This window comes from Scyliorhinus torazame, chromosome 9, assembly GCF_047496885.1.
Source record: "Scyliorhinus torazame isolate Kashiwa2021f chromosome 9, sScyTor2.1, whole genome shotgun sequence".
NCBI classification, from domain to species: domain Eukaryota; kingdom Metazoa; phylum Chordata; class Chondrichthyes; order Carcharhiniformes; family Scyliorhinidae; genus Scyliorhinus; species Scyliorhinus torazame.
The window spans coordinates 148,785,279-148,808,744 of NC_092715.1; the positions used below are offsets into that span (position 1 = coordinate 148,785,279).

Below are 23,466 nucleotides of genomic sequence, written 5' to 3' on the forward strand. Positions count from 1 at the left end.
CCGGGTGCTCCGGTTTCCTCCCACAGTCCAAAGATGTGCAGGTTAGGTGGATTGGCCATGCTAAATTGCCCTTAGTGTCCAAAAAGGTTAAGTGGGGTTACTGGGTTACGGGGATAGGGTGGAGGAATGGGCTTGAGTAGGGTGCTCTTTCCAAGGGCCGGTGCAGACTCGATGGGCCAAATGGCCTCCTTCTGCACTGTAAGTTCTATGATCTATGATCTAATTCAGTTGAGTGACTAAATTGTCTACCCATTTATAATCAACAGGCTGAAGAAAAAAATCCCAGCGCTTGAACACATATGTCAACATTAATGTAGTGATATCATGGTTGTGTTGAAATTCATTGACTGACCACTAGCAGTCTCACTGGTATATAAATGAATGTTAAAGTCAGTTGACCTGAGACTGGCTGGAGGAAGTTGAAGAGAGAGGTTGCTTGAGTATGATTTTACTGTTATTCATCTGTTGTCTTGTATATAGTTTACCCACAGTTAATGTTAAATTGTTTATAGCTTTAGCTACAAGTGTTCTTGTAATAAATCAGGCCATCCAACAAGAACATTACAATTAACTCATGTTTCATTACTCTGCTTGGAAATTAAAGTTTTGAATCACTGCACCTTGTCAGTGTATTATGATCGACAAGTGTTAATGTCAGTTTCCCTTCTCTGTTCAACAAATGGAGATCAATTTCATCTCTGAATATTAAAGAAGAATCTGAGATGTTCAGTTGTTGTAACATAAAGACGACTTCAGTGTGAAGAAGAAATTCGGATCTTTGTATATTCAGAACAGGCACATAAAGATCATCTGCTGGGTGGGTCTGAAGAGAAAACACAGAATTTATTTGCAGCACTGTTTTAAATCAAAAAAATATGAATCTGCTTTCTTAAATTAAATCATCAGAATTGCACTCATTCAGGCAAGCGGAGAGTATCCTATCACACTCCTGACTTATACTTTGTGGATACTGGACGGGCTTTTGGGAGTCAGGTGGTGAGTTACTCTGCAGAATTCTCAGCTTCTGACCTGCTCAATAGCCACTACCATGCCTCCCCCAATCGCTTCCTCAGACACTCTTCTCCCCTACCTGTTTCCTTTCATCAGACAATCTTGCCCCCACCGCCTTTCACGGATGCTCTCCTGCCCCCACCCCCTCCACTTCCACCTTCCCTAGACATTCGTCCCCCCAATACACGTTACCTACCCCCGCAAACTCTTCACTCCAACTTTCCAGATTACTTGCCGCCCCTTTCTCTACCACCCTTGTCCAGCTTTGATGCAGTGTTTGCTAATGGCACTCAAGAGAAGTTATGCAAAGCCCCCAAGAGAGTAAGTAACCTCAAATCATGGAAGGGGTGAAGATCGCGAGATGCATGACAGTTATATCCAGTTGTAAAAATGAATGTTCTCAATTCTCACTGGCAGGCAATTTACTTTGGAATGTAAACTTAATTTGAGCCAGGTGGCATTTTAAACACGATATGCTTATGCACGCAAATAAGGTTCCCAACATGTTTATCAGGAAACTCTACCCATTTTTAAACCGCCATTAAAGTTGGGGGAACAACGTTCCAACTCTTTACCTCACAGTCAGAAAATAAAGGGCAAGTTTCTCTGGTCGTGTTGCGCTCCATCGAGAGCACTGCGCGGCTGGTGAATCCTGGGAGTGCACGCCCATCCGCCAAGCAGCCTCTGCGCCTCGCAGGATTCACCCAAGTCCCAAGAGCCGTCCGTCTCGGAACTCCACCCAAAAAAGACGGGACCAAACGGCGCTGCGGAAGTAGGTGGCAACCTACTCAAGGCCGACCAACCCAGGATTCACCAGCCACCCTCGGTTCTCCAGCCTCCCCAGGGAGGCTGCAGCTGGGCGTTGATCAATGCTGGCCCACAAGTACATGGACCAGGCGAAATGGCACCCGTGGGGTCTACTAGACCATTGGAGGCCCCGGGGTGGTCACGGTCAGTGCAGGGTGACCACATGGCCCTCTCTTTGGTATGTGGGCTCCTTGACATTGCCACTCTGGCACTGCCCAGGTGCCAGGATGGCACAGCCAAGTGTCAGGGGCCGAGGGAGAACTTTTCCATGAAACAAAGGTGGAGGGGCGGGGTTTTAAGGGTGGGGTATGATGGGCAGGTAAGTAGGGGCCTCCGGTAAGTTGGAGGGGTTGATGGGTGGGGTCATGGAAGTGAGGGGGGGGGTATGCTGTAAGGGGGCCTGAACAGGGGGGCCCCCAGGAATCCCATAGTGGGATGTTCTCACTTGGTGTGTGAGTTGTGCCTATGTGTATGGGGGATAACATTTCTCATGGGTGGGGGGTGTGGCGAACCCACAGGCTCACCTGGAGATCAGGGCATCCTTTCAAAATGGCGGCCATGTCTCGGCTTTAAGCTGCCCAGTGGTAAATAAAATTCTAAGGGCGCGATTCTCCGGAAAGATTTCCAAGTGTCGTAGCGAGTGGGAATTGCCGCAAGTTGGGAGAGGGCCCAGATAGGCGGAGATGTGCCGGACATAAGAATCCTCACCTCCTTCGAGGAGCGAGCCCTGGAGGTGACGAGGGTGGCCGAGGACAGAGCGGTCACCCACACGGAGGTTGGCAGAAGTCACAGAGGTGAGGAACCACCTGGCCCCACCCAGCGGACCTATCAAACATGAGTTATTATTGCCTTACTCATCCATTCCTCCCAGTGACCACATCTCCATTCTCCCGCAGGTCCTCCAGCCGACGGCGCCGGTCCATCCCGGGTGGTCCCCACTCCAGCCTCCCAGGAGACAACAACGGAGGGAAGTTCCCAGGAATATACAATCAAGATGTCAGAGCTGGCATCCCCACCCTCCACCAGCACACATACACGCACCTCAGTGGGAAATATTAGTGGTCAGGCTTCTGGGCACCACATAGCTGGAGATGCACATCAGATGGAGGCAGGAACATTCCAGGCGAGACAGCAGTCAGAGGGCTGCTGGATCCCAGGACCCAGCTGGGTCCCAGCCTGATGCTGAGCCTCTGGTACAGGGTTACCCAGAGCTGATGGAGATGTTGGGGAGCAGTCAGGACATTTAGAGGATGATATCAGCGATACTCCAGCAGGTCCATCGCCGATTGAAGGAGTCCCAGAGGCTACGGGTGCTGGAGATGTGCTGGCAATGGATGGGACAGAGGCCAATACTAGTGCAGTGACTGCATGATGTCAGCACCATTACTGGAGGTGTCCAAGGCGTTGCGCAGTCAGTGACGGCTGAGTGCCTCGGCAGAATGTCCGACTCATTGGGGAATGTCACCTAGGATCAGGCTGATCTTGATGATGTCCTACTCTCAGATGGAAATGGCCGAGGTGCTGCAGAGATTGTCCCAGTTGCAGGTGGGTATTGCGGAGTATGGTACAATCACTGGCCCAATTCACCCTTTAATGAGGCCATGGCTCAGTCAGCATATGTGACCTGGTGGCACAGCTGTGCATGTGCCACCGACAAGAGCGTCAGGGCCCTCCAGCCCCAGAGCCCCCAGAGTATACCCAACAGGGGCATCGATAGACATAGAATAAGGTAAGCAGCTGGCTGCCACCACCTTTGATGTGCATGCTGGGGAATCGCCTCGACATAACAGGGGGGGGGCACAATCGGAAGTGTGGGGAATTGTCTATCACCCTTGAGCACAACCATTATGAATAGGGAATTGTCAATTGTGGTTAAGTGAGCACTTCACAGATGCCAAGTGGATTCCTGTGGGTGGGCAGGCCATGTAGCATGTGGGAGTCATTGCCTAGCATCTGAATCACACTCTGATGCCTGGAAACTGTGCTTGAAGACTGCGGAAGGCATCACCACACATGCAACATCCAAACACCCAGGGGATGGGACACAGCTCCGGAGACATATCCACGGCAGGCGGGTGGGTGAGTGCCATGGGGAGGGGAATGCCTGGAGAGATGGGTCAAGGGTTTGGAGGTCAACCCGCATTGCAGAAGAAAATGACAGAAGCATCATAATAGTTGTGTAAAAAGGTGTTTAACGTGTTGTACAATACCACACTCCCGATGGTGCTGCCCCCCCATCCTCAACCACACCCTACCTATCTACGCTCCCCCCCCCAACCACCCCTTATCTATCTTCCCGCCCCCCCCCCCCCCCCCCCCCCCGGCCAGTGCCCCTCAGTGATTCCTGATGTGCTCGGCCCTCCTAACTCTACCACTACATCCAGGTGTTTCTCCAGGATGCACATCTGAGGAGGAGGCAGCCTGCTGCCTATCTCACCCTGTGGCCTTGGTGGGAGTCCTCTGGGGGCTCTGGGGCTGGAGAGCCCCGGCTCACTCACCGGCGGCACATGCACAACCGTGCCACCCTGTCACGTGTGCTAACTGTGAGATGCAGCCTCATCAGAGGGGTGGAACTCGGGGGGAGCTGGTGGCCACTCCATGGGACAGGTCCGGGTTGGCACTCAGCGCCCCCTGCTCTCAGTCGGTGCCCATGGAGCCTGGGGTTCACCTTGGGATGGAGGGGCAGCCTGTTTGAGCCCTGGCTGCCCATGCCAGCCCTCGCGGTTCCCCATGGTCCGCACCATTGTGTCAACATCTTCAGTGATGCTCCTCAGTGACTGGGCCATGCTCTGCAGCGATGAAGGAAAGCATGGCGTATGCCTTCTTGACTACCTTCTGCACCTGCTTTGCCCACTTTCAGTGACCTGTGGACCTGTACACCCAGATCTCTCTGTTTGTCAATACTCTAAAGCATTCTGCCATTTACTATATATTTCACACCTGTATTAGACCTTCCAGAATGCATTACCTCACATTTGTCTGGATTAAATTCCATCTGCCGTCTCTCTGCCCAGTCTCTAACCGATCGATATCTTGCCGATTCCTCAGACAGTCCTCATCGCTATCCGCAATTCCCCCAATCTTTGTGTCGTCCGCAAACTTACTAATCAAACCGGTTACATTTTCCTCCAAATCATTTATATATGCACTTTTCACAGTAACTTCATTGCAGTGTTAATGTAAGCCCACTTGTGACAAAAATAAAAGATTAAATAAAAAGATTACAAAGAACAAAGGTCCCTGTGGAACACCACTAGTCACAGTCCACCATTCAGAAAAACACCCTTCCACTGCTATTTTATTCAGTCTAATAATCTTTATTATCTTTATGATCCTTGCTCCTTGGTCCTTCCAGTTTACTGGTTGTTTCCCTCTCTGATCTGCTTCCAAACCATGTTGTTGCTGCTTCTGCTGCTCCTGACTCTCCCCCTTCATTTGAGCCCCAATTCCTCACACCTTTCTCTTCTCTTTCTTCATCTCCCAAAGCCACCATTCTCCATCTCATCACCATTCTCCAATCTTCTCCTCCTCTTATCCCCTATTTCAGAACACTCCCCTCCCCAAAAGTATAGAGCCCGATGTGAATGCCAAGAGCCACTTCTGAATACCACAACCCCTCAGAATGCTAAGAGTCACTGCCGAGTAACAAGAACTCTCCAAATGTCAAAAGCCAACAGCCCCCAGTGAATATCAACACCTACAATTCTCAACTCTTGTCCCCTCCTGATTGCACTTCACTCTTTGGAGACTCTCTGCGGTGCTAGTCAGGTGATGTTACAGAACAGCAGGTTGGGCACTTTAAACAAAAGTAAATAATCCCAAATCAGCACCCTGGAACACAAGCCGTTATTTTGAGAGAACCTTCAGAGCTCAGATTTTTTTACCCAGCTGTCACAGTAGCAAAGAAACTCTTCTATTCTGGGATAGAATAATGCATGCATTGAATTCCAGAGACAGAACAGTTTTTATATCACTATGAGTGCTGAGTGCTGGGTAAACAGGTCCCTATTCCACAAATGAAGTTTTCTTTTCACTTACCTATTCAGCCTGTGTTTACAACTACAAGAACATTTAGGGGAGGCTGTGGTCTAGTGGTATTGTCACTAGACCAGTGATCCAGAAACCCAGGGCTCGAATTCCGCCACTGCAGGTGGTGAAATTTGAATGCAATAAAAATCTGGAATTAAAAGTCTAATGACCATTTTCAATTGATATAAAAACCCATCTGGTTCACAAATGTCCTTTAGAGAAGGAAATCCACCATCTCTACCTGCTCTGGCCTAAATGTGAATCCAAATCCATAGCAATATGGTTGACTCTTAACAGCCCCCTCAAGGGCAATCAAGGAAGGGCAATAAATGCTGGTCCAGCCGGTGATGCCCAAGTCTCATAAATAAATAAAAGAAAACATTTGGTGCATTGCAGCTGTTTGTTAGCAGTAAATTACTTATGAGCCTCTGTGCTTTCAAGCTTCAGTTGTGTCTATTATACTGTCCTTTATTTGGGACTATCAATAAGTGTTTCCTTCTGTACGAGCTTTACTGCATCGATTTAGTTAATTGATGTTGGTGGGCCTTTGCAATATGCAGGTCTGACTTGCATTTTCATATATTGAATGAGTAACTAAACTTCACATGCATTTCACTAGTATTGAAGCCTCCCCTCTAGATGGGAAAGGCATCATATAAATGCCTGTTTCTTAATTTCTTCGAAGTTCTAATTCAAAAAAATGAAAGAACATAAAAATAGATCCCAAAAATATGCTAGAAAAAGAACTTTCCTCTTTTATGAACTCGCTCCCACATGTGCAATCCATTGAAAAGAATGCAAAATTGCAGAAAACGAATTCCAATATAGCTCATGTAGAATTGCATATGTTAATATTAATGCCTTGCATTCTATGCAACATCCCTTTACACCAGCATCAAATAGCAGACAGAAGCTGCTGCTGCACATATTCCCATCATTGGAAAATCTTCCTATCATTTATGCACCGTACTGCAGGAGATGAGCAGCTCGCCTCACTTTGCTCAGAGTGTAATTTATTTCTGTATGAATATGTACAATGTATTTTGATGTATAGAAAATGCACATGGAAAACTGACTCTGTATTTTTAAGGTTCCTTTACCTTATAAAGGAAATACGCATAGGCTAAAGCTGAAACAGCAGAGTCCAGGTCACATTCTCTGTCTCCAAGTACAGCATGAACTTTGGGCAGATCATTTTTATTAATCTGAAAAAACAGATGGACAAGACAACAGGATATAGTCAAGTTCAATTTTATATTATATGCACACATATGGATTTCATTGATTTCTTAAATGTATTTCATAGGCAGAAAGTTCAGATAAATATTTTCCAGCTAATAGGAAAATGAGAAGACTAGAGAACATCAGACAGATGGATAAATGGCGTCACACTAAAATGACAATCATATTCATCAACAGGGAATAGATTAAAATAAACTGGATCAATCTCTTATAATTAGTTCAGTTTGCATAATTTGTGACTACAGAATCCAGTTTGATACAAATTTCTGTAGCTTCTTGAAGTTCTGGCTGAAACCAAATGGGGAATTTACTCACGGGTAAGAACAAAATCCCACACAAATTTTAAATCACCAAGTTTTTGTGCAAAGTATTTTGTTCACTTCTGGAGTAGTCTCATAAATTAGCTTTGAAAGAGCAGTACACAATGATATAAATTATCCAAAACCTATCAGAAAGATTGCTATGAAGATTGAGTAGTAGCATGAATTCCAAATTCAGTTCTTGCACTTGCAACTCACTTAACATTTATTTCATATGAATCCTGTTTGCAAAGGCTAAATTTACTTCTACAATCATAACACAGATTTAGCTTTCCAACTATAATGTTTTTGTCCATCATTGCAAAATTCCAAGTTCTAGGATCATTTCCCTCCCTTTTTCTGTGGTAATCACGGCAGCAGATTTGGCATGATGATTTGAATTACATTCATTTTATTGAACTGATTCCTTCTAAATATGGAATACAAACCGACCATAGATTTTAAACTGTTACATATTTACATTGGAACAGAATTAGGTCGTTCATATACCTGAGCCATTCTGTAAGATTCGGATCTTAATCCATTTACCTATTTTGGGTCCATACGCAAACCCAATAAAACTCTCTGTGTTGAATTTTTCATGGTCTCGACATCTTTTTGGGGGAGTGAATTCTAGATTTCCACGTCTCTGCGTGAAGAATGGTTATTCAACATCACCGTTAAACAAGTTGTGCCCTCCTGTTCTGGAGTCCTCCAGTTCTATCTACCAAATCAAGTCCTTTAATCACCTTAATCACCTTAATCAGATCACTCCTTTGACCAGGATTTTCTGGTCCTGCTCTCGCCAGAGATCACAGCTCGGTCAAATTTTCCGCCCGCGATGATTTCTGCCGCCGGTGAAGCCAGAAATCCTGGCCTTGATCTTCCATACTCAAAGGAATACAAATTTAATTCACATGACTCATCCTCATAAATTAACCATTTTAACCCCAATCTAATTTGAAGAGTTGCTTTCTTTTCTTCAGTTCAGTAAAATTCTGGTGAATTGCACCACCTTCAATACCAATATATCATTCCAAGGTGCAATGTCCAGAATAATACTTCAGGTATGGCCGAACAACAGCTTTAAACAACAATGGCATAATTTCCAAGCTTAGTAATGTGGAAACTAATCAACTGCTTGCCTACATTCATTAAAGATGTGAAAATATATTACAAACTGACTGATCTCCTTTTGTTCAGAGGCTAAGATGTGTGTGTCTCTCGCTCGGTGTAACATTGCCTCTGCTGAATGTCAAAAACGTAGAGAAAAGGAAGCATTTAAAGTTGTACATTTTTCAAGCACATCACTGCATACAAATATCCAAATTAAATTAATTTGGATCTAGAAAACAGTAGTGAAAAAAGGGAAATATTTCCACCGGAATTGTACATGTGCAACTGTATATAAATGTTGTGGAGATGCCGGCGTTGGACTGGGGTGAGCACAGTAAGAGGTTTGTTTCAAATCACTAGCTTTCGGAGCACTGCTCCTTCCACAGGTGAATGAAGAGGTAGGTTCCAGAAACATATATATATATATAGACAGAGTCAAAGATGCAATACGATGCTTTGAATGCGAGCATTTACAGGTAATTCAGTCTTTACAGATTCAGAGAGAGGGGTAATCCCAGGTTAAAGAGGTATGAATTGTCTCAAATCAGGACAGTTGGTAGGATTTCGCAAGCCCAGGCCAGATGGTAGGGGGTGAATGTAATGCAACATGGTTCCAAGGTCCTAGTTGAGGCCGTACTCATGTGTGCGGAACTTGGCTATCAGTTTCTGCTTGGTGATTCTACGTTGTCGTGCATCCTGAAAGCCACCTTGGAGAACGCTTACCCGGGGATCAGAGGCTGAATGCCCTTTACTGCTGAAGTGTTCCCCAACATCGGGGCGACATCGCGCGACAATCGCCAGGCAGGAATGTTCCCTTCTAGTCAGGGAACACTTCAGCAGTCAAGGACATTCAGCCTCTGATTTCTGGGTAAGCGTGCTCCAAGGCGGCCTTCAGGACGTGCGACAACGCAGAATCGTCCAACAGAAGCTTCTAGCCAAGTTCCGCACACGTGAGTACGGCCTCAACTGCGACCTTGGATTCATGTCGCATTACATTCACCCCTCACCATCTGGCCTGGGCTTGTGAAATTCTACCAACTGTGTCTGGCCTTGAGATAATTCACACCACTTTAACCTGGGATTACCCCTCTCTCTGGATCTGTAAAGGCTTAATTACCTGCAAATGCTCGCATTCAAAGCATCGTATTGCATCTTTGACTCTGTCTATATATATGTTCCTGAGGAAGGAGAAGTGCTTCGAAAGCGAGTGATTTGAAACAAACCTGTTGGACTTTAACCTGGTGTTGTAAGACTTCTTACTGTATATAAATGAGCTGTCTGTTGAAAACCGGTGCAGCTGAAAATACTGACAACTGAGTTGTTAACAGCAAACTTTATTTCTCCAAAAGCAACTTAAGCTAGCTCAACGATGATGATCATGATACTGGCACAGAAACAGCACAGCAAAATTAATTTCAAAAATAGGTTCAATATCAGCTTTTCAAACGAGTATCATGGGACAGATGTTTCTCTCCTAATGGAGGTATGAGTCGAGCCTCAAATGCTGAACTTCCGTTTTGTCGCTGGAAAAGCACTTTTCCTCTGCCTTCCTGACCCCACAACATTTTTGAGTGACCTTTTTGCAGGTCAGAAAGACCTGGTGTGTTAAATGCACGCACCTCTTTCAAGATCAGTGTCCACATTGTGAGGATCACCAGGAAATTGCATTTAATCCCATACATTATTTGTGCGTGCTGATGTTTTGGTAGCCTTAAAAGAACTTACCTTTTTGAAGAGTTCAAGACCACTGGGAGAAGCTTACTCAGGAGTTGGAAATATTCCAAAAAATCTAAAATGCTTTGACACCTTCAAATGTCACTATTAGATGCTGCATTGTCATGCAGGTGTATATTTAATGCAGTGATTCATCATAGGGGTCTGTTCCACAGGTCTGTTCCTCAAAGGAAGATAACAGTTTCATTGACTACCATTGTGTAAGTGTTTTCATACATTACTGTGCTTTTTCCATTGAAGAGTGCCCTACTGAATTAAAAATGTTTTTAAAAAGTCCTGTCAGCTTCTGCTGTCATGTTTCGTGCTGTGTGTTAAATCGACTGACAGTTCTGGCTGTTAAAAAATAATCTGCTTTTGAAAGTTTAAAAACCTTGACACCTGCTCCTCTCCACTGATCGGACAGGTGCTTTGATTTGAAATGGAAATGGAACAACATTTTGTGATGTCTATTTCAGGCAATGTAGTTGGAAGCTTCTGTTATTACTGCTGGAGCCATTATGATGCTTAGCTGTGTTTCAAAGTTGATAATGGTTTCAGTTCAGCAGGCAGTCTATTGATCCAAGAATGATTGGTACTGTTAAGAAGCTGTAATAACACAACGTGCTTTTATATGTTTCCTTGTTTTGTCACAAATCTACCAAGCAGTTAAAGGATTACAAATTTTTCCAGTTTCGATGATGATGTCCACGTTTTTAATGGGCTCACTAGCCACAGGCATAAATCCATTAATGACTATTAAATCTCACAAGAGGCAAAAAGCGGGATTTGAGCCGGCGAGATTTCGGTTTCCTATCTTCCCCAACCTGCCTTCAATGATGCAATCAGGTTCACTCCCAGGAAATGTGCGAGCCGGATTTGGATACACTATAATATCAAAAGCGGGTTTGATGCCACTACATCTGCCGTCAATGTTTCTTCCCACCCAGCCAGCATGACATCACACCAGCGCGAGTCACTACTGGTTTTTAAAATGAAAACCAGTCATGAGGACCATGCCAGGGTCGCACAGGTAAATATAGTCCCCCCACCCCCACCCCCCCCAATCCGGGTTGGTGAGGGACATGCCCGGGCAGTGCCCTGACACTTCCCCTGACACACTGACACAAGAAGGCAGTGGCATAGTGGTATTGTCACTGGACTAGTAACCCAGAGTTCCCTGGCGTCTGGGTTTGAATCCCGCCACTGCAGATGGTGAAATTTGAATTCAATAAAAATCTGGAATTAAAAGTCGAATGATGACCATGAAACCATTGCCGATTATCGTAAAAAAACGTTTGGTTCACTACTGGTTTTTAAGGAAGGAAATCTGCCATCCTTACCTGGTCTATCTTACATGTGACTCCAGACCTACATCAATGTGGTTGACTGTCCCATCAAGGGCTGTTATATTATGCTGTTTGATTAACATAAGTTGCTACTGACCATAGACGACGTTGAAAGACATTCCAGTCCTTGAAGTAAGTTGAAAGGATTTATTCAGTAACAACAACTAGACAAATGAGTTCAACACTCTACTGATCTAACTCTAGTAACTCAGTGATAATGACTAACTGTACAGCTGGAATCTAGGCCACATGTGGTGACCCAGCCTGAGATCTAAACTATTCTGGTGCTAATCCTACAGTCCCGGCCAGGGGTGAGAGGGAGGGTCGAATGTGTTTCTGGTTTTACAATGAGTTGTGTAATGCACTCTAGTGGTCGTGCCACAGCTGGGTGTTCTGATTAACCCCTTAGTTACATGTCAGTGTACATATCATTACATCTCCCCCTTTTTTTAACATTACAGGTATGGTACTAGGGAAATCGTGTGACAAAGCGAGATATAATGATATGATATGTACAATTTCTATATACAGAGCAAACAGGGAAGAGAACATTCTTTTGTTACCTTACTGTAGTGTGTTTGGTAGCACTGTAACATGCAGTACTCAATCCAGTTACTGCAGAGGCTTTCTGCAGCTTGATGAAGAAGGCTTGAAGTCGTCCAGAGATATTGAAAGTTTTATTGAGTAACAGAATTTAACAACTGCGTGAGTAGAAAAGTTACAACATTTATATACAGTAGCTATGTCTGACCACACTAATAGCCCTGAGCTAGATCTATGCTCCTGCTCTTGTCACAGTCTAATCACCAGGAGAGGCAGAGAGCCGCTTGCGTCTGCTTTTATACCCGCCAGTGCTGCCCCCTAGTGATCTTTCAATTTACCATTAACCCCATATGTACATACCCATGTAAAGATCTCCCCTTTTTTCTTTTCTTTTAACATAGTTTCAGTTTTGTTACTAGAATGGAACAAACATAGTTAGTATCGTGTGCAAATGCGTTACAGAAATCAATGACTGCATCAGTCCAATGTTCACAGGTTCAGGCGGTTGGGTGTGTGTCTGATTCGAGTTCATCTCCTAAGTGGGCATGGAGACATTGAGGGTTTAATATCCATCTGTTCACCGGCTGATGGTGTCAAGTGTTGTCGATTAAGTGAGTCCTGTAGATTTAATGTCAGAAAGACAGGTTCAGGAAGTGGAACCTTTAGCAGGTCTCATCGATTGCGTCTGAACAGCACACCTTCATCGGACTTTACAATGTATGATCATGGCGCTGCTTGTCATAGCACTGTTGCCGCGTTGGACCATCCTCCACCTGGGTGTCGCAGTCGAACCATGTCATTGACCGCTAATGGTTGCAGCGATTTTGCATGCCGGTCATAGTGCTGCTTTTGTTTGTGACGTTGGTGTCATATCTTGTCAAGCACTTATGAGTGATCCGGATTGCTGAAGTGTAACACTGGTAGCGTTGTTCTCACATCTCGATTGAAGAGCATTTGAACTGGTGATAGCTCGGAGCTCAACGGTGATGTTCTGTATGATAATAGAGCCAAGTGTATGTCGGAATTTGAGTCAGTGGCCTTGCTTATGAGTCGTTTGATAATGTGTACACCTTTCTCTACTTTGCCGTTGGATTGGGGAAAGTGTGGACTTGATGTCACGTGTTTAAAGTTGTATTTATTGGAGAATTCCGTCCACTCCCAGCTCGCAAAGCAAGGACCATTATCGGGCATGACTATTTGTGGAATACCATGCCTCAAAAATGTTTCCTTCCAGGCTTTGATAACTGATGATGTGGAGATGCCGGCGTTGGACTGGGGTGAGCACAGTACGAAGTCTTACAACACCAGGTTAAAGTCCAACAGGTTTGATTCGATGTCACTAGCTTTCGGAGCGCTGCTCCTTCCTCAGGTGAATAATTATTCACCTGAGGAAGGAGCAGCGCTCCGAAAGCTAGTGACATCGAAACAAACTTGTTGGACTTTAACCTGGTGTTGTAAGACTTCATACTGTTGATAACTGATGTGGACGTGAGATCAAGAAGTTTCATTAGTTCCGGAAAGTTGGAGTAATAGTCAATGATAAGAACATAGTTTCGACCCATGGAGTGAAACAAGTCTATGCCAACATTGTTCCACGGTGATGTAGCCGTCTCATGCTGCTGGGGTGGCTCCTTGCATTGTGCCGGTTGATGTTTTTGATATGTGTCACATGTGAGTATCATGTTTGTAATGTCCTCATTTATCCCAGGCCAGTACACGGATTGCCTTGCTCTTCTTTTGCATTTTTCGATTCCGAGATGTCCCTCGTGAATCCTACGGAGTATGTCTGAGCTGAGCGTTAGTGGAATGACAATTCTGTCATTTCTCAATATTAATCCGTCCACTACTGACAGTTCAGTTTTGATGTTTTGGAACTGCGGGCACCGTCCTTTTGGCCTGCCATGCTGAAGGTTGTGCATAACCTGGACCAAGATCGCATCTTCTCATGTCGCCAGACAAATTTGCTGCAGCTTCTTGTCAGATGCCGGCAGAGTCTCTCTGCACAACTGTGCTTGAGCGTCTACATTGTCAATGGACGCAGGAGGTGAGCTGTCAGTGTTAATGGCTCGGGACAGTGTGTCAGCAATGATGAGGTCCTTCCCAGGAATGTAGACCAGTGGGAAGTCATACCTCCTCAGCTTCATCTGCTTGCGTTGTAGGCGCGGTGTCATATCATTAAGATATTTTTCAATTATGTTGACTAGCGATCTCTGATCAGTCCCAACTAGGAACGTGGGAAGGCCGTACACATAGTGGTGAAATTTTGTTATACCTGTGATCAGCCCCAGGCACTCCTTCTCCATCTGTGCATACCTGCACGCTGTGGCGTTCATCGCTCTAGACGCATATGTAACTGGGACCCAGTCCGATTGGTCATCCATTTGGAGGAGTACCGCACCAATTCCATGTTGACTGGCGTCGGTGGAGATTTTTAGAGATTTCGTTGGATCGAAGAATGTCAGAGTTGGAGCTGCCATCAATTTGTGCTTTAGATCCACCCACTCTTCTTGGTGGCCTGGAGTCCAGTCAAACTCTGTGTCCTTCCTTATCATGTTTCGTAATGCTGACGTCCTTGTTGATAAGTTCGGTGTAAACTTGCCTAGGACGTTAATGAATCCAAGAAACCTGAGCACAGCTTTCTTGTCTCTTGCCTGCTGCATGTTCTGGAATGCCATGATCTTTTAATTATCCGGCCTCAACCCTTGTGCTGATATAGTGTCACCCAGGAAGGTCAGAGATGAGCGTGCGAAAGTGCACTTGGATTAGTTGAGTTTCAACCCAAATTGGTGAATTCTTTTGAAGACTTGTCTTAATCAAACAATGTGGTCTTCTTCTGTCGTTGACCATATGATGATGTCATCAACATATACTCTGACACCTTCAATGCCCTCTGTCATCTGCTCCATGACATGTGAAAGATTTTGGATGCGGAGATGATCTCGAAAGGCATGCGATTATAGCAGTACCGTCCAAACGGTGTTGAACGTACACAGCAGTCTGCTGGAATTGTCGAGCTGCATCTGTCAGAAGCCTTGGGAAGCAACAAGTTTGGTGAAGATGCGAGCGTTTGTCATTTCACATATCTCCTCTCGCTTGGGGATGGGGTAGTGTTCCCTGCGAATGTTTTCGTTCAGATCTTTGGGCTCTAAACAGATTCTGAGGTCACCTGATGATGGCTTCTTGACATACACCAGCGAGCTGACCCAGTCAGTCGGCTGTGTGACATTTGATATTATGCCTTGAGGTTGTAGGCGTAGGAGCTCTGATTTTATCCTGTCCCACAAGGGAGCTGGTACCCTCCTAGGTGGATGAATGACAAGTTTTGCATCTTCCTTGAGCAGGATTTTGTATTTGTAAGGTAACGTACCCATGCCATGAAAGACGTCAGGATACTCGCTGAGCAGCAGCTGGATGTCATCGTCTAGTCATGATGAGTCATTCGTGTGCATGAATATTCTCTGGACCAACCTCAAGTCCTTGCAGGCTTGAGCACCTAACAGCGATGTCTTTTTGTCGTCCACGATCTCGAAGCTTAGTCCTTTCGTGACCCTCTTATTGACTACTTGTAGGTGGCATGATCCACTTGAGGTGATCTGGTAGCCATTGTAGCCTTTTAACTTGCATACAGCAGATATCATCTTGTGTGTCCCTGGGACGGATGCGAGATCTTTGCTTGTCATCAAGTTTACGGGCGCTCCCGTGTCAAGCGTGAACGTAATTAGGAAGTTGTTCTCTTGCACCGTGGCGTTCCATTCACTTTTGGAGTCATTGACATTAACGTATTGAGGATTTGTGGTCGGCGCTTGAAGTTCCTCTGCCGAATCTATTATTCCGAGGAAGTATGTGTTCTCCCAGGAGTGGAAATCCTCGTGGCCGGAAAAATTTTCTTTGGTTGTTTGGTTTTCCATTGTATCCACCGTGCGAACCTTGAAGTTTGCATGTTTCTGTGTTGGAGAGTGATATTTTGCTGTTGACTTACACTGGGAGGCAAAATGATTCAGATTGGAGCACTTTAAACATCTTTTCCCTTGTGCAGGACATTTCCCTCTTAAGTGGGCGTTGCCATAGCAGTAGCACGTCGTCATGCGTAGGAAGCGATTGCGCATGCGCATATCGCTCCTCTGGCTGAGTTCGGTATTTTGCATAGTGCGCATGCACAGTTTCTTGCGCATGCGCAGGGCGGGATCTCGCCGGGTCATGTCTCTCTTGACTGTGCGCATGCGGTACATATTTGAATTGGAGCCAGCGACCGGAAGAAAATGCCTGTGAGGAGAGGACACCATTTTAACTTCTCGTGGAGGAATTTCTCTCCGTTTATTTTCTGAAGAAACTCAAGGTACTGCTGTTTCTTTTGTTCTTGCACTGTGCACTTTGCTATGGTGGTTTTTAGAGTTAGATCATTTTGTTGCATTAGTGATTCCCTTAAGTGTTCATCGGAGAGTCCATAGATTAATTGATCTCTGATGATGGAATCTGTTAAATCAGCATAGTTACAGCTTTGTGCTATTAATCTGAGATCTGTGACAAAATTAGAGATTGTCTCGCCATTGTTTTGGAACCTGTTGCGTAGGTTAAATCTTTCCAGGATTTCATTAGACTGTGTTTTACAGTGTTCTTCAAATTTGGTGAGTATGACTTGAAATTTAGTTTTGTCTTCATTTTCAACATAAGTGAAAGAGTTATAAATGTCTATAGCTTGCTGGCCTGCCCTTGCTAGTAGCAGCGTAATCTTTCTCTCGTCGGAGGCTGTGTTTAAGTCAGTAGCTGCCATGTATATTTGGAACTGCTGTTTAAACATTGTCCAGTTACTATTAAGTTACCAGTAGTTTTCAGCTGCCGTGGAGATTGCATGTGTTCCATCGCGTCGGTTGGTTGTCTAGGGTCTAAATGCTGCAAAGTCTTCCACAGTCGAATGGTCGGTACTTGAATTTCTGTTCTTTTTCTTTCTTTTCTGTAACCTAAACTAGCTAGTATTGTTCATTTAAAGCCAGCCTGGTACCATCTTTTGTTACCTCACTGTAGTGTGTTTGGTAGCACTACTGTATGTAACATGCGTTACTCAATCCAGTTGCTGCAGAGGCTTACTGCAGCTTGGTGAAGAAGGCTCGAAGTCGTCCAGAGGTATTGAAAGGTTTCTTGAGTAACAGAATTTAACAACTGCGTGAGTTCTTACTTTAATATCAATACCAGTAGAAAGGTTACAACGTTTATATACAGTAGCTAAGTCTGACCACACTAGTAGCCCTGAGCTAGATCTGCTCCTGCTCTCATCAGTCTAATCACCAGGAGAGACAGACAGCTGCTTGCGTCTGCTTTTATACCCACCAGTGCTGCCCCCTAGTGATCTTTCAATTTCCCATTAACCCCTCATGTACATACCCATGTAAAGATCACTACAAAAATGTTCACAGGTTCAGGCTTTGAGGCTTCCTCCTCTTCCTTGATTACCTTATGAGAGGTGGCGGCAGAGACATCGGTGGCTTGGTCGTTGTGTGTGTCTCACGACCAGTGGAAACGTCAGTCAGGATGTCTTGAGGGATTGCCTCAACAAACGGCAGTGAAAGGACAATCAGTGGTGACCGTATTTTCTGAAGTGCCCTTCGATTTCTGCGGACAATGGTACCATCAACCGTTTGTATCATGTCGGATCTGGGTGCAGCTTGTCGAATAATAACAGGTGGAGCAGACCAGCCACCATCAAGTATTCTGATTCTGACGGTGTCTGCTGGAGATAGCGCGTCCCAATCAGTTGCATGTTTGTCATAGTGATGCTTCTGACCATCAAGAAGCCATCGCATCTTGTGTATCACCGGTAGTAGATCTTGCAGTTGTACGGCCGGAAGCATTGATTGCAGGTCCCTGTTCATCAGCAGTTGAGCCGGTGACATACCAGATGCCAAGGGAGCAACACGAATAGAGAGTAGTGCTAGATGAATTCTGCATCCAACATTCATCGAGCACTACTCTCTATTCGAACTTCCCTGAAGTACTGAAGATGTCTGACCTCACCTCACAAACCGTGATCAAAGTGTGCAAAGAGACCTTCTCTCGTCATGGCATCCCAAACACGGTCATGACTGACAATCGACCATGCTTTCACAGTCGAGAATGGACCGTGTTTGCAAAGTGCTACAATTTCAAGCACGTCACCTCTCGTCCGCACTACCGCAGTCCAACGGCAAGGTGGAAAAGGGAGTGCACATAGTTTGACTATGTGCACTCCCTTTTCCACCTTGCCGTTGGACTGCGGGTAGTGCGGACGAGAGGTGAGGTAGAATTGTGGGCATTGCCCTTTCGGCCACCCATTGTTTAGTTTGTGAATTACTCGTTGCAGCAAGGGATCTGCGCCCGTCTCTGCTATGATGAGAATTTTCTTTTCGTCCGTTGCAGGAAGGTTGCCTGCGTACATTTTTACCTGGGCTTCAACTTGTCGGATCATCACTAGTGGTTCACTTGGGTGAAGTGACTGAGCAAGACAATGCGTCGGCTATGATGAGATCCTTACCAGGCGTGTATATAAGATTGAAATCATACCTTCTAAGTTTAAGTAGAATTCTCTGTAGCCGAGGAGTCATGTCATTGAGGTTCTTCTGTATGATGTGTACCAAAGGTCTGTGGTCTGTTTCAACGGTGAATGTTGGTAGGCCATAGACGGAATCATGAAATTTCAAAATGCCTGTGAGAAGACACTTCTTTTCAATTTGAGCGTACCGAGTCTCTGTCGGTGTCTTGCACGTGATGCATATGCTATTGGGAACCATGACGAGGTGTCATCTTTCTGCAGCAACACTCCTCCAGTGCCATCCTGACTGACGTCAGTCAAAATCTTGGTTTCACGATCAGGGTCATAGAATGCTAAAACAGGTGCAGTGGTGAGCTTTGCCTTCAACTCCAACCATTCGTTCTGATGTTCTGTCTTCCATTCGAAAGAGGTGGACTTCCTAATCAGTTTCCATAGAGACGTGGTGTATGTGACCAAATTTAGGATAAATTTGCCTAAAACAGTCACTATTCCAAGGAAGTGAAGTACCGCTTTCTTGTCCTCGGGGACCTTCATCGCTTCAATGGCCTTTATCTTGTCTGTGTCAGGGCGTACACAGTGCTCCGATATCTGGTCACCAAGGAACTTCAGCGTGGACATTCCAAAGCTGCATTTGGATCTATTTAACTTGAGGCTATGCTCATGTATGAGTCTGAATACCCTCTGCAGTCGTGACACATGTTCCTCTGGAGTCGAGGACCAGATGATGACATCATCCACGTAGACACAAACTCCGTCTAACCCTTCCATCATCTGTTCCATGATGCGGTGGAAGATTTCTGATGCCAAGATGATCCCAAATGACATTCGATTGTAGTAGAATCTGCCGAAAGGCGTGTTGAAGGTGCAGAGCTTTCTGCTGGATTCTTCAAGTTGGATTTGCCAGAATCCTTGGGATGCATCTAGCTTGGTAAAGAAACGCAAATGTGCCATTTCGCTTGTGATCTCTTCTCTTTTTGGGATCGGGTAGTGTTCCCTCATGATGTTTTTGTTGAGATCCTTGCAATCGATGCAGATTCTTAAGTCCTCCGAGGGCTTTTTAACGCACACCATCAAACTGACCCAGTCAGTTGGTTCAGTGACTTTAGAGATGATGCCTTTCTTCTGAAGACTCACAAGTTCTGATTTTAACCGTTCCCTCAGGGGAGCGGGCACTCTCCTGGGGGGCTGAACCACTGGTTTCTCATCAGCACGCAGCAGAATCTGATATTGATATGGAAGTGTGCCCATGCCACTGAAGACATCTGGCTATTGTTCCAGTATTCCATCAATGCTGGTCTTGGAGAGCGTGATGAGAAGACGTCATGGTGTGGACTCTTCGAATGAGGTTCAGTTGCTTGCAGGCTTGCACACCTAACAGCGATGACTTGTCAGGATGAACAATCTCAAACCTCAGACTCGCCTTCCTGACTTTGTTGGATACAGCTAAATGACATGGCCCCAGTGAGGAGATTGTGTTGCCATTGTAGTCCCGGAGTTGGCAGGCAGCTGGAAGGATTTTGGGAGCGTTCTTGATCTTCGTAAAGTCAAGCTTCGAGATCAGGCTAGTGGAGGCACCTGTGTCTAGTTTGAACTTAATGGCCAGTTGTTTACAGTCAACTCTGTGCTCCATTCAGCTTCAGCATCAATGGCATGGATTGACTTCACTTGCGAAGTGTTCGGTGCGGAGGTTTCAAACTTGGTGATGATTCCCACTTGGAATGCTTTATCCAGGTATTCCTCATCTGGATCCATTGCACTACCTTGATCAGACTCATCCGTTTGAATTTACACACTTTTGATGTGACTCTGCTTGAAGAGCGGTCTTTGATTTCTGAATTGAGGTGCAGATCTGCACTGGGCAACATAATGATTAAGTTTCTCGCAGTTGAGACAGTGTTTGTGGGTTGCAGGGCATTTTTTCCACAATTTGTGCACGTCATTGCATCACCGTCATGAAGTTCCGTGCGTCTTCACGCATGCGCGATGCGGTTTTCGGACGTTTCGTACCTTCGCTCGTGGTGCACCTGCGCGGAGCGGTTCACGGGCATTTCATACTTTTTCTTGTACTGCGCATGTGCAGGGCCCGAATTTGCGCGCGCAAGATTGTTGCCGTCAGAAACATGGGGGCGCTGCAATCAGGAGATGGCCTGGAAAGACTCGACCTCGAGAGAGGTTTTTTCACAATGTACAGCGCTCTTATACTGCAGGTGGCGATGTTTTGAGTGTTTATGCACCGTGCACGTTCCTATGACGATTTCTAAAGTCATGTGTTTAAGCTTTAGTAGCTGCCCTTTAAAGATGGCACCCTGATCTCTGTGAAGTCGCCCTTGCCAGCTCTATCAGGCCCCTTTCTGGCAGAGTGTCGCCGCAAACCACATCCAGAGATTCTCTGTGCACGAAGTGCGAGAGAACCTGGAGAGAAAACTGAGCTGGAGAGCTACATGCTGGTTTTCAGACTCAAACTCACACTCTGACAAATTTTGGGATGGTCTCACCCAGTGGGTCTGAATGCAGGGTTTTATTAGGTTGTTAAGGTTGTTAGGTTATTAGGTTTTATTAGGGGCTCGTCTAGCACAGTGGGCTAAACAGCTGGCTTGTCAAACAGAACAAGGCCAGCAGCGCGGGTTCAATTCCCGTACCGTCCTCCCCGAGCAGGCATTGGAATGTGGTGACCAGGGGCTTTTCACAGTAACTCCATTGAAGCCTACTTGTAACAATAAGCGATTTTCATTTTCTTTTCTTTTTTAATTTAGAGTACCCAATTAATTTTTTCCAATTAAGGGGCAATTTAGCGTGGCCAATCCACCTAACCTGCACATCTTTGGTTGTGGGGGTGAAACCCATGCAGACACGGGGAGAATGTGCAGACTCCACACGGACAGTGACCCGGGGCCGGGATCGAACCTGGGACCTCAGCGCCGTGAGGCAGCAGGGCAAACCCACTGCCCCCCGCGATTTTCATTTTCAAGAGATTTTTTTTCAATGATCTTAATATAATTCCCAGTGTTATTGCATAGTCCCTGACAACTGTACAGAGTACATACTGGGTGAATGACTATGGAGGCATTGTGATGTCATCGGTGATCTGAAGGGCATAGGTTGGGAGTGAGGAGGGCATTGTGCTGAGAGCAGGTGGAGTGGACTTTTGAACAGTATTGGGAGCTGGGCAGCTGCATTGGAGAACCAAGGCAGGCCTTCTGACCAGGTTGCCACCGCATCCAAATTCCTCAGGAGCTCTAGTGAGGCTTGCACAATGAATTGTAAACCTGTCCCCTGGGTGACAAGACAAGAGTCCTGGGCAAAGTTCAGGTGTGCAGTTCAGAAGGTGCAGGTCAGGTTTTCCCAGTCAGGTCAGGAAAATCCAGCCTCATATCTAACAGAAAATGCCAAACAGAACAAATAAATGGCTGCCAGTCATCAGGCAAAATCAGATGTTTTGAAATTTCAATTCATGAAACTTATTAAATAATTTTTTTGTTAAGAAAGCTTGGTGGAACAAAGCCTTATAGAGGAAACATAAAAGTTATGAACACTTTGGCCGCAATCGAATGGTTTTGTGGCACACGACTCGATGACGTGATGGGGCCATTAAATCCCGTGAGAGTGATGCTCAGAACGCCTCGCGAGACCGAACGAGATCTCACGAGACGTCATGATCTGGATCTCCCCCTCACTGGGTGAGATCCAGATCAACATATTTAAATAAGCTGAGATCGTCAGTGCAGGAAATTAGGCAAGTACATCACGTGTTGGGTGTTCTGGATCACAAACAGGTCACCAACACTGGAAGTGGTGCAACTCTATTTTATTATAAGGTTAACTATATTAACATACTTGAACTGTGGGTAAATGCAATACCACCTTTAACTGTTGACCCTTGCCTAGTCCTAACCAGGTGATGCACTCAGCACATGGTGAATGTCTGTGTTGCAGGCTGTGAGCTCTGTGCTCCGAGCTGGCTGCTACTAGAATGAGCGGGAAATCTCCTGTCCCCTGTCTTTATAGTGCGTGTGCTCTCACTGAGGATTGGCTGCGGTGTTGTGTATGCTGATTGGTCCCACTGCATGTCCATCAGTGTGTGTGTGTGTGTCTGCACGTTGATACACTGGTGTACATTATCACATCCCCCCTTTTATATAAAGAATATGTGCCTGCGTGACAATAAATATCGTGTAGTGAATATACCTATGTGTGTGCGTGTTATTTACATGACTATGTACATGAGGCTAATCTACTTACACAGGAAGGTGCCTGGTGCCGAGAAATAGGGTGTCGCACCAACAACGAAATGAACATTATATACAAACTACTGGAACGATGAAACAGAATAACAGAACAGATCAAAGAGTCCAACATCGTAAAACACAGAAGTCAAGTCCCTGAGGTGGGCGACGAATTCTGGCTGACCGCCTCAAGGGTGGGTCAGGAGCCACCGGCTGAGGAACGGGCTGGGCCACGGCAGAGTGAGGAGGATGCAGAGTATTCGGAATCTCCACATAGTCCAGGTTGGGGACAACAGGAGAGCGTAGCACCAGTGGAGGATCACGTAGCGAGCGTGGAACGAGACGAAGGGCACGCCGATTGCAGCAGCGAATCGATCCATCTGGCAGACGAACCAGGAACGAGCGGGGGAGACACCTGCCGAAGAACCACAGCAGTTGCAGACCAGCCACCCTCCGGAAGATGTATACGGACGTTGTCATCCGGCGCCAGAGCAGGGAGATCAGTCGCCCGAGCGTCATGCGCCGCCTTGTGTTGTGCACAAGACTGTTGCACCCGCTGAAGGACCGGAACATGGTCGAGGTCTGGGACGTGAATGGACGGCACCGTGGTCCTG

At 45.8% G+C, this 23,466-nt stretch overlaps 1 protein-coding gene across 5 annotated transcripts in view; it reads right to left on the reverse strand.

Annotated features, from left to right (window-relative positions):
- LOC140429519 (protein prune homolog 2-like) overlaps positions 1-23,466 on the reverse strand; it is a 725,367-nt gene that overhangs the window by 549,112 nt on the left and 152,789 nt on the right. For 4 of the 5 annotated variants that reach the window (XM_072516617.1, XM_072516616.1, XM_072516620.1 and 1 more), the window contains exons 2-3: positions 6,948-7,052; positions 621-823 (exon numbers count right to left, since the gene is read on the reverse strand). In XM_072516617.1, coding sequence (XP_072372718.1) covers positions 621-823; positions 6,948-7,052 — 308 coding nt within the window. The remainder of the gene's footprint in view (positions 1-620; positions 824-6,947; positions 7,053-23,466) is intronic. The other variant, XM_072516619.1, reaches the window with a different exon arrangement.